General features: G+C 36.1%; 1 protein-coding gene across 1 annotated transcript in view; it reads right to left on the bottom strand.

The window, feature by feature from the left end:
• Positions 1-12133, bottom strand: part of PNCK (pregnancy up-regulated nonubiquitous CaM kinase) — a 154323-nt gene that overhangs the window by 128328 nt on the left and 13862 nt on the right. Inside the window, exon 2 of the mRNA XM_053695398.1 lies at positions 3224-3326. Coding sequence (XP_053551373.1) covers positions 3224-3300 — 77 coding nt within the window. The 5' untranslated portion in view covers positions 3301-3326. The remainder of the gene's footprint in view (positions 1-3223; positions 3327-12133) is intronic.

Raw genomic sequence — 12133 nt, forward strand, 5'->3', positions numbered from 1 at the left:
CCATACCCCTATACAAAAACAGGTAAGCATGTGTAACACCTATACCCCTATACAACAACAGGTAAGCCTGTGTAACACCCATACCCCTATACAACAACAGGTAAGCCTGTGTCACACCCATACCCCTATACAACAACAGGTAAGCCTGTGTCACACCCATACCCCTATACAACAACAGGTAAGCATGTGTAACACCTACACCCCTATACAACAACAGGTAAGCCTGAGTAACACCTATACCCCTATACAACAACAGGTAAGTCTGTGTAACACCTATACCCCTATACAACAACAGGTAAGTCTGTGTAACACCTATACCCCTATACAACAACAGATAAGACTGTGTCACACCCATACCCCTATACAACAACAGGTAAGACTGTGTCACACCCATACCCCTATACAACAACAGGTAAGCCTGTGTAACACCTATACCCCTATACAACAACAGGTAAGCCTGTGTAACACCCATACCCTTATACAACAACAGGTAAGCCTGTGTCAACCCCATACCCCTATACAACAAAAGGTAAGCCTGTGTCAGCCCCATACAACAATGTACAGTTAAAAAAACCCACAATAAACATATATTTTGTATTGCTTTCTATTTTGTGGAGTGTGTTCTAGAGACGACGAATAGGGCCATTAAAGGGACATAAAAAAAATGTTTGTTCTTAATGTGTTTCCATTGACTTGTTATACAAGCTGCAGAGAATAAAATGAATGACTAATTGCTTGTTTGGGTTTATTTTTGTATATGAAATAGCTGTTTTTGTTCTTTAAAACCAAAACCCATTAAAATGGGTTAAGCATACAGATATCCTTATTTTATTACGTTCTGTACATACACATGCCTCTTTATATTATCTATGTCTGTAAACCAGATCCCAATACGTAGAGAAAAATGTTAAATTAACATTTTATTGCTTATCTCTCCTCCCTTCCACTGGGAGTGTAATATATTCTGCTGGCTATGTTTACACAGCTTTTCTATAGCCTATACCTAAGTATAGAAACTTTCAGTATAGGTAGGGATACCACTGTCAAAATCAGTTATTTCAAATGTTGAAATAAAGTTAAATGAGCTATTGGATTATTGTAAACAAATTAAAGGGGGGGGGGGTTAGGGTACAAGGTCTCTTTAAGTAATGGATACCTTATCTGTTGCACACAACCTTTACATTTTCTGCTTTATATTTAAATATGTTATATACAAATATTGTATATTTAATTGTGACTCTTGAATAACAGTTTAGTTACGCAACTTTGCAGTATATTTTCAGTATTTATTTTGCTCAATTTTTATGTAATTTAGCTACAAAAAGTATGGCTTTTCTAATTCTCAGAGCTTGAAAAGCAAACTTTAGACTTATCAAGGCTAACCTTGCTACATATATTTTTCCAATTGGGTTTAACAGATAATAACTGCAAAATAATGTGCTTTATACTAACAATATGACCATCGCTAGCCTTAGCTGCCGACTCAAGCCCAAATTGGCTCCTCCAAATTAATCAACTGATAGGTGGCTATTGAAAAACAACTGCAGCAAACAAGGTGTTAAGTTATGTTAAAAGCGTTTAGACTTGGCTGACGTTATTCTATAGTAACACAATAGAATCGTCTTGTAATTACAATGTGTTTACTGTCCCTTTAAATGCTTTAAGGATGCTTGAGGTGCAGTCAATCACACATTAAAGGGGGGTGTACTGCAAAATTTTCCACCATTTAATTTGTTTCCAGTTATTAATTTTACCTGCTGGGGTGTATTAAATTGTGTACATATAGCTCTTTTATCTTTATTTTGGTATTTGAAATAGCTGGTTTGCCTGTGGTAGCCTATACTAAAAATGTCAATACTGTAGCTATGACAAAGCTACAAAAAGCTCTGTAAAGATAGCCAGCAGAAGAAATTAAATTCCTAGTGGGAGGTAGGAGAAAAAAGTAATGAAATGTTAATTTGCAATTGTTTTCTTTAAAGGGACACTGAACCCAAATGTTTTCTTTCATGATTCAGACAGATAATGCATTTTTTAGCAACTTTCTAATTTACTCCTATTATCAATTTTTCTTTGTTCTCTTGGTATCATTATTTGAAAAAGCAGGACTGTAAGTTTAAGAGATGGACCACTTTTGATTCAGAAACTGGGTAGCGCTTGCTGATTGGTGGCTAAATGTAGCCAATCAGCAAGCGCTACCCAGGGTACATTGCTGCTTTTTCAAATAAAGATACCAAGAGAATGCATTGTCTATCTGAATCATGAAAGAAAACATTTGGGTTCAGTATCCCTTTAAGTATTGGGCTTTGGTATACAGACAGAGATAAGATTATGAAGCATTTGTGTACATAGAATATGATAAAACATAGAGATCTGATTTCCCTGTGAGCTCAACCCATGTTATTGGGTTGTGGTATCAAAGAACATAACCAGCTATTTCATATACAAAAATAAACCTAAAAAAGCAAATTTACATACATTTTATACTCTGCTGCTGGTACAACTCACTGGAAACACAATAAAGGGGCATAAAACCCTACATTTTTCTGCAATGTTTCAGAAAGAACATACCGTTTTAAACAACTTTCCAATTTACTTATATTGTCTAATTTGCTTCATTTTCTTGGTATCCTTTGTTAAAGGAGCATTAAAGCACTACTGGGAGTGAGCTGAAAGACAATGACAAAAAGGTATACATGTGCAGCCACCAATCAGCAGCTTCTGAACCTACCTAGGTATACAAAGAAAACAAAACAAATTAGATAATAGAAATAAATTAGAAAGTTGTTTAAAACACTGTGCTCTATCTGAATCATTTAATAAAAAAATCTGGGTTTCATGTCCCTATAAGAAAAAATTATTTTACAATGCACTGTCCCTTTAACTGTGAAAGGTCCTTTTCTTTTAATTAAATTGGTTCAACCCCAGTATTAAAGGGGCACAGACACAGCCAGAAACAATGATTTCTTATGCTTAGACTAGTGACTGAGTAAAATGTACTCAGTGTGATTATTTCTTCAGCAGAAAGGTCCTTCAGCCTTAGGTTGTTGTGCAGTTTGTGTCATTTAGATTTAAATTCTGCGCTTATCATCCTGACTGAATCAGTCGCCACTCGCCAGCAGCATCAGGTGCCAGAGGTCATATGTGACCATCTATTATACAATGCAAGGTTACTTTGTACACGTGACCTTTCCAGGAGGGGAGGTCATGACCCCGTGTCACTTACGCTCCTAGCTTCTCCTTGATGTCATACACCATGTTAATGTCTTCCACCTTCTTTTTCCCATTCTTCCCGAGAGGCATGGTAGTAATTCAAGCTGTAGGACGACCTGCAGACACACACAGATAACACTGCTGTAAGTAATGGCTCTTATAAAGGGTTTGTTTAGCTTACCTAGCCTGTGCATGCTCCTATAGGATTTACTAAGTCAGCCCTTATATGGTTCTATCTCATCAGTTCCATTACTATAGCAAGAAATACTTTAGTAAGAGCTCTTTAAAAAAAACAGTGGTTTTACACAGCAAGTTGCTAAATAATTAGACTTCAAATAACCTACAATTTTTTTTTTAATTATTATTTTTTTAATATTTTTTTAATTTTAAATCAATGTTGGGAAACTTGTGTCTGCATGGCAGTGTGCCTGAGAAAATGTGTGCCATACTGATTAGTACCTGTGTATTGGAATGAACAATAAGTATGTACAAGTTATATTGCCTCTAACAGTCATACTAGTGTACTATCCACGTTGCTGGTGATATAGGGGTTAAACTTCTACATTCTGGGACAAGTGACGCGTTCGCTCGAGCGCAAACAAATCTAGCACTGGTTTCCGTGACCGAAGATAACATTGTGTAAGAGTTAAATTAAAATGACCACCAAGCACAACGTAAATACAATAAAGTGTTTCACTCATATATACACTATCTGATAAAATGTATTTTTATCAATATTAATAAAAAAATGTATTTAAGGGTTAAAAGGTGTATGGTATATGGAAAGGGTTTTGAATGGTAAGGGCTACATTTTGTGTATGTATGTAAATATATATATATATATATATATATATATATATATAAAGGGGGGGGTTGTCAGCACTATCAGTATTACCAATAAAAAGGGGTGGTTACAGTGGTCTGAATTATTAGTACTTATCAGACCCCTGGTGCAAGGGGAAAGTAGTAAATTTAACCCCTTAAGGACCAGCGACGTACCCTGTATGTCGCTGGCCTTTTTTGGGACTTGATTGTTTTATAGCGTGGTCTTGCCACCAGCGTTGAGACTGCTCTATTCCACAAAGCCTTCTGGAGGGAGGGCATTAATAGCGTGTTCTTGCTAGACTTGTGCTATTATGTCCTGAAAAAACCCTTAACGACCAGTGACATACAGGGTACATTGTGGTCATTAATGGGTTAAACTCTAAACTACCAGAAATAAAAAGCTATTCCTATCCAGCACTGACCAATCTCTATCTATATAATTGGATAATGCATAGTCTAAAGTGTAAAACCTTATAGTAGCATAAAAAAGTGGAAATTACTCTGAAACCAGTTATATACTACACAAAAAATGAGCATTAAAGGAGTATTTATTTGGAACAACATGAGAAGGTTATATATAACAACCTGAAGGATTCTCTAACAATTCCTATCATAGTGCACTATGAAATATTCCTACCAGCTGGAAAAATCATATAAATTATATATAAATAAGACATAACTTATTGAAACCCATATTCCTGAAAAGAAATTGCCTGTTATTAATCACAGGAAAATTTAAAAATCCCAGACTGTAGTATAGAAGAGAAATCCTAACAGTTCCTCATCTCATTAAATAGATTGTGTGAAAACATAGGCCACAAGTAGTTGATTTGTTGAATATCACTTGATACTGGTGGACAACCTGCAGAATGGTTACTGTGTTATACTTGTTTGTGCTAAAAATCATAAGAGCAAATACCGCCGTAGCAATAAGTATTAACCAGTCCTTGGCTTCAAGACACTGTGTGAAACAACATATTCCGCCGTAGCGGTAAGTATTAACCAGTTCTTGGCAATCAGCAATACCCAGTGTTTAGGAAATCAAGTTCCGCCGTAGCGTTATTAACCAGTTCTTGGCTCAATAACAAACACTGTGTCTGAAAGTGTGTTCCGCCATAGCGGTTATACTTGCGGTTGTTGAGAGTCCCACTATTGCGGTGCCGCACCTCCTGGGTCCCTTCTGTCAACACTGTAAGAAAGGTAATTCCTTTGGGTGCTCCTCTCAAAATACTTTGTAACCCTTTTAGTCTGCGGTTGTATACGGCCTCCAAATCACATCAATCTTTAGTTGTTTAGACAGTGAATCTTTGTCTCACGTTTTCCAAACACTCCAGCCAGAAGTGTTTGTTTGGAAACCGTGAGACAAAGATTCACTGTCTAAACAACTAAAGATTGATGGGATTTGGAGGTCGTATACAACCGCAGACTAAAAGGGTTACGAAGTATTTTGAGAGGAGCACCCCAGGAATTACCTGTCTTACAGTGTTGACAGAAGGGACCCAGGAATTGTGGCACCGCGATAGTGGGACTCTCAACAACCGCAAGTATAAACGCTATGGTGGTTATACTTGCGGTTGTTGAGAGTCCCACTATCGCGGTGCCGCAATTCCTGGGTCCCTTCTGTCAACACTGTGTTTGTTATTGAGCCAAGAACTGGTTAATACTTACCGCTACGGCGGAACTTGATTTCATAAACACTGGGTATTGCTGATTGCCAAGAACTGGTTAATACTTACCGCTATGGCGGAATATGTTGTTTCACACAGTGCTGGATAGGAATAGCTTTTTATTTCTGATAGTTTAGAATATATATATATATATATATATATATATATATATATATATATATATATATATATATATATAAATTTGTGTGTATGTTATTTGCATGTATATACATACATATATACACATATAAATACACAGTAAAACACATTATAAAATATTTAAAATTGAATGCTAGTAATTTTTCTTATTTTCAGGTATTTGAGTGGAAAGGGCTCCAAAGTTTTTGTGTGTATATACACTGTGTGTATTACTGCTAATGTAGAAAATAAATCCATGCACTGTGTATATTACTGCTAATGTAGAAGATAAATCCCGGCACTGTGTGTATTACAGCTAATGTAGAAGATAAATCCCTGCACTGTGTGTATTACTGGTAATGTAGAAACTAAATCCCTGCACTGTGTGTATTACAGCTAATGTAGAAACTAAATCCCTGCACTGTGTGTATTTATTGGTAATGTAGAAACTAAATCCCTGCACTGTGTGTATTTATTGGTAATGTAGAAACTAAATCCCTGCACTGTGTGTATTTATTGGTAATGTAGAAACTAAATCCCTGCACTGTGTGTATTTATTGGTAATGTAGAAACTAAATCCCTGCACTGTGTGTGTTACTGGTAATGTAGAAACTAAATCTCTGCACTGTGTGTGTTACTGGTAATGTAGAAGATAAATCCCTGCACTGTGTGTATTATTGGTAATGTAGAAACTAAATCCCTGCACTGTGTGTATTACTGGTAATGTAGAAGATAAATCCCTGCACTGTGTGTATTATTGGTAATGTAGAAACTAAATCCCTGCACTGTGTGTATTACTGGTAATGTAGAAGATAAATCCCTGCACTGTGTGTATTATTGGTAATGTAGAAACTAAATCCCTGCACTGTGTGTATTACTGGTAATGTAGAAACTAAATCCCTGCACTGTGTGTATTTATTGGTAATGTAGAAACTAAATCCCTGCACTGTGTGTGTTACTGGTAATGTAGAAACTAAATCTCTGCACTGTGTGTGTTACTGGTAATGTAGAAGATAAATCCCTGCACTGTGTGTATTACTGCTAATGTAGAAGATAAATCCCTGCACTGTGTGTATTACTGGTAATGTAGAAACTAAATCCCTGCACTGTGTGTGTGTATTACTGATAATGTAGAAACTAAATCCCTGCACTGTGTGTATTATTGGTAATGTAGAAACTAAATCCCTGCACTCACTGTGTGTATTACTGGTAATGTAGAAACTAAATCCCTGCTCAGTGTGTATTACTGGTAATGTAGAAACTAAATCCATGCACTGTGTGTATTACTGGTAATGTAGAAACTAAATCCCTGCACTGTGTGTATTACTGGTAATGTAGAAACTAAATCCCTGCACTGTGTGTATTACTGGCAATGTAGAAACTAAATCCCTGCACTGTGTGTATTACTGGTATTGTAGAAACTAAATCCTAGCACTGTGTGTATTACTGGTAATGTAGAACATAAATCCCTGCACTGTGTGTGTTACTGGTAATGTAGAAACTAAATCCCTGCACTGTGTGTATTACTGGTAATGTAGAAACTAAATCCCTGCACTGTGTGTGTTACTGGTAATGTAGAAACTAAATCCCTGCACTGTGTGTGTTACTGGTAATGTAGAAACTAAATCCCTGCACTGTGTGTGTTACTGGTAATGTAGAAACTAAATCACTGCACTGTGTGTGTTACTGGTAATGTAGAAACTAAATCCCTGCACTGTGTGTGTGTATTACTGATAATGTAGAAACTAAATCCCTGCACTGTGTGTATTATTGGTAATGTAGAAACTAAATCCCTGCACTGTGTGTATTACTGGTAATGTAGAAACTAAATCCCTGCTCAGTGTGTATTACTGGTAATGTAGAAACTAAATCCTAGCACTGTGTGTATTACTGGTAATGTAGAAACTAAATCCCTGCACTGTGTGTATTACTGGTAATGTAGAAACTAAATCCTAGCACTGTGTGTATTACTGGTAATGTAGAAACTAAATCCATGCACTGTGTGTGTTACTGGTAATGTAGAAACTAAATCCCTGCACTGTGTGTGTTACTGGTAATGTAGAAACTAAATCCCTGCACTGTGTGTGTTACTGGTAATGTAGAAACTAAATCCCTGCACTGTGTGTGTTACTGGTAATGTAGAAACTAAATCCCTGCACTGTGTGTGTTACTGGTAATGTAGAAACTAAATTCCTGCACTGTGTGTGTTACTGGCAATGTAGAAACTAAATTCCTGCACTGTGTGTGTTACTGGCAATGTAGAAACTAAATTCCTGCACTGTGTGTGTTACTGGCAATGTAGAAACTAAATCCCTGCACTGTGTGTGTTACTGGCAATGTAGAAACTAAATCCCTGCACTGTGTGTGTTATTGGTAATGTAGAAACTAAATCCCTGCACTGTATGTATTACTGGTAATGTAGAAACTAAATTCCTGCATTGTGTGTGTTACTGGCAATGTAGAAACTAAATCCCTGCACTTTTTGTATTACTAGTAACGTAGAAGCTAAATCCCTGCACTACGTGTATTACTGGTAATATGGGACTTACAGTGAATGTAAACTTGTGCCGGGTTTTTAAAAATAATATTAAAAACAGGGGCACTTTCATTCATGAAAGTTTACATTTCAGCGGTTTTGTTAAAATACTCACCTTTTCTTCTTGCAAGCCAGAGCAGCGATTCCCCCGCCCGCAGCTCGTTTCTTCTTACGTCAGAAATGACGACTCCAATCACGGCGTGATCTCATGCAATGTTTGTTCTGGGGGGGGAAGACGTGATTGGAGGAAGCCGGATTCGTTATTGCTGATGTTAGAAGAGACGAGCTGCGGGCGGGGGAATCGCTGATCCAGCTTGCAAGAAGAAAAGGTGAGTATTTTAACAAAACCGCTGAAATGTAAACTTTCATGAATAAAAGTACCCCTGTTTTTAATAGGATTTTTAAAAAAAAAAAACTCATTCGTGAAAGTTTACATTCACTTTAAATTCCCACACTGTGTTTAGTACTGGTAATGTATTAGCTAAATCCCTGCACTCAGTGTATTACTGGTAATGTAGGCACTAAATCCCTACACTGTGTGTATTACTGGTGATGTAGGCGCTAAATCCCTACACTGTGTGTATTACTGGTAATGTAGGCGCTAAATCCCTACACTGTGTGTATCACTGGTGATGTAGGCGCTAAATCCCTACACTGTGTGTATTACTGGTAATGTAGGCGCTAAATCCCTACACTGTGTGTATCACTGGTGATGAAGGCGCTAAATCCCTACACTGTGTGTATCACTGGTGATGTAGGCGCTAAATCCCTACACTGTGTGTATTACTGGTAATGTAGGCGCTAAATCCCTACACTGTGTGTATCACTGGTAATGTAGGAGCTAAATCCCTACACTGTGTGTATCACTGATAATGTAGGCGCTAAATCCCTACACTGTGTGTATCACTGGTAATGTAGGAGCTAAATCCCTACACTGTGTGTATCACTGGTAATATAGGAGCTAAATCCCTACACTGTGTTTATCACTGGTAATGTAGGCGTTAAATCCCTACACTGTGTGTATCACTGGTAATGTAGGCGCTAAATCCCTACACTGTGTGTATCACTGGTAATGTAGGAGCTAAATCCCTACACTGTGTTTATCACTGGTAATGGTAATGTAGGCGTTAAATCCCTACACTGTGTGTATCTCTGGTAATATGGAAGTTTAATCCCTGCACTGTGTTTATTACTAGTAATGTAGAACCAAAATCCATGCACTGTGTATATTACTGGTAAGTAATACAGGGGCTCATTTTCATGTTTATTATTTGTAAAATGGGAGTTAAAAACTTACACTGTGAGTTAAAGGTAGGTATATACAGAAATATATAGGAATGTCTATTTATAAATACTTAGAACATATTTCCCTATGTGCAGAACACACATGCAGAACACAATATGATTTTACATGCTTTCATCTACTTAAAGGGACAGTCTAGTCCAAAATAAACTTTCATGATTCAGATAGAGAACGTCATTTTAAACAATTTACTTTGATCACCAATTTTGCTTTGTTCTCTTGGTATTCTTAGTTAAAAGCTAAACCTAGGAGGTTCATATGCAAATATCTAAGCCCTTGAAGGCCGCCTCTTCTCTCAGGGCATTTTGACAGTTTTTCACTACTAGAGGTTGTTAGTTCATGTGTGTCATATAGATAACACAGTGCTCATGCACGTGGAGTTCCAGTGAGCCAGCTCTGATTCGCTAAAATGGATGTCTGTCAAAAGAACGGAAATAAGGGGGCAGTTTGCAGAGGCTTAGATACAAGGTAATCACAGAGGTAAAAAGTGTATTTATATAACTGTGTTGGTTATGCAAAACTGGGGAATTGGTAATAAAGGGATTATCTATCTTTTTAAACAACAAAAATCCTGGTGTCGACTGTCCCTTTAACTGCAAATGACTCCAATGCACTTATAAATATGTCTATATGTGTGTATATATGTATTTGTGTTTATATGTGTATATATGTCTGTGTATATATATATATACACATATAAATTCATATGTACACACATATATACATACAGATCCATCTTTAGACATGTATATGTATGTCTATGTTAAAGCCCTTTATCTTTTTTTTCTAACACTTGAGACCTCATATGTTTGAGCCCTTATAAATTTTTTGTGCATTTAATTTTTTTTTTTTAGTTTTTATTAGATGGTGTTATGAGTGTAACTGTACTTAAAGGGACACTGAACCCAAATTTTTTTTTCTTTCGTGATTCAGATAGAGCATACAATTTTAAGCAACTTTCTATTTTACTCCTATTATCAATTTTTCTTTGTTCTCTTACTATCTTTATTTGAAAAAGAAGGCATCTAAGTTTTTTTTTTTGGTTCAGAACTCTGGATAGCACTTTTTTATTGGTGGATGAATTTATCCGCAATCGGCAAGAACAACCCAGGTTATTTACCAAAAATGGGCCGGCATCTAAAATTACATTCTTGCATTTCAAATAAAGATACCAATAGAATGAAGAACATTTGATAATAGGAGTAAATTAGAAAGTTGCTTAAAGGGACATTGAACCCAAATTTTTTCTTTCGTGATTCAGATAGAGCATGACATTTTAAGCAACTGTCTAATTTACTCCTAGTATCACATTTTCTTTATTATATTGGTATCTTTATTTGAAATGCAAGCATGTAAGTTTAGAGGCCGGCCCATTTTTGGTGAACAACCTGGGTTGTCCTTGCTGTATTGTGGATAAATTCATCCACCAAAAAAAAGTGCTGTCCAGAGTACTAAACCAAAAAAAGCTTAGATGCCTTTTTCAAATAATGATAGCAAGTGAACGAAGAAAAATTGATAATAGGAGTAAATTAGAAAGTTTCTTAAAATTGCATGCTCTTTCTGAATCACGAAAGAAAAATTTGGGTTCAGTGTCCCTTTAATGTAATGTATTTTTGATATATATATATATATATATATATATATATATATATATATATATATATATATATATATATATATATATATATATATATAAAGCATATACATATATATTTACTGGGAATACACAGTTCCCATAGAATGCAATGTAAAGGCACCTTTCAGTGCGTTTTTTTTTTCTAACACCCTGCACCCGCTCCCTTTAGACCCCAAAAACTGCTTTTTGCAGTTATTATATTAAAAAATAAAAATGCTACTATCTATAGTTTCACGCTTGATTTTGGGGGCATTTTAGGGTCATTTATAAAATTAACAAGAGATCTGATCACTTGTAAGGGCTAGTTATTTATCGCACGCCCGCAAAAAGGGCAAATTGGCCGTTTGCAAGCACGCGATAAATTAGTGCTCCATTTGTAACCTAGCCCTCAATAAGATAATCATTCATGTTTGATCAAGCTGTATTTTATTGGAAGGAGAATAATTATTATTATTATCGCTTATTTGTAGAGCGCCCGCCAACAGACAATGATTATCTTAATAATAACAATTTAAATAGTGTTAAAACAATAACATTATATTTATTTTTACTGCTTGCCCCTCCCTCCTCACACTTAGGTCCTTTTGCAGATCTATTCCACTCTAATCAATCTTCTATTCAGTGAGCTTCTTGAAACTTAGTAAGGGGTTGGTTCTGTGTATATAGATTTTCAGGGGAGCAATGGCATTAAAGGGACAGTCAACACCAGAATTGTTGTTGTTTTAAAAGATAGATAATCCCTTAATTACCAATTCCCCAGTTTTGCACAACCAACACAGTTATAATTATACACGTTTTACCTCTGTGATTACCTTGTA

The sequence above is a fragment of the Bombina bombina genome, chromosome 12 (genome assembly GCF_027579735.1).
Source record: "Bombina bombina isolate aBomBom1 chromosome 12, aBomBom1.pri, whole genome shotgun sequence".
NCBI lineage: Eukaryota > Metazoa > Chordata > Amphibia > Anura > Bombinatoridae > Bombina > Bombina bombina.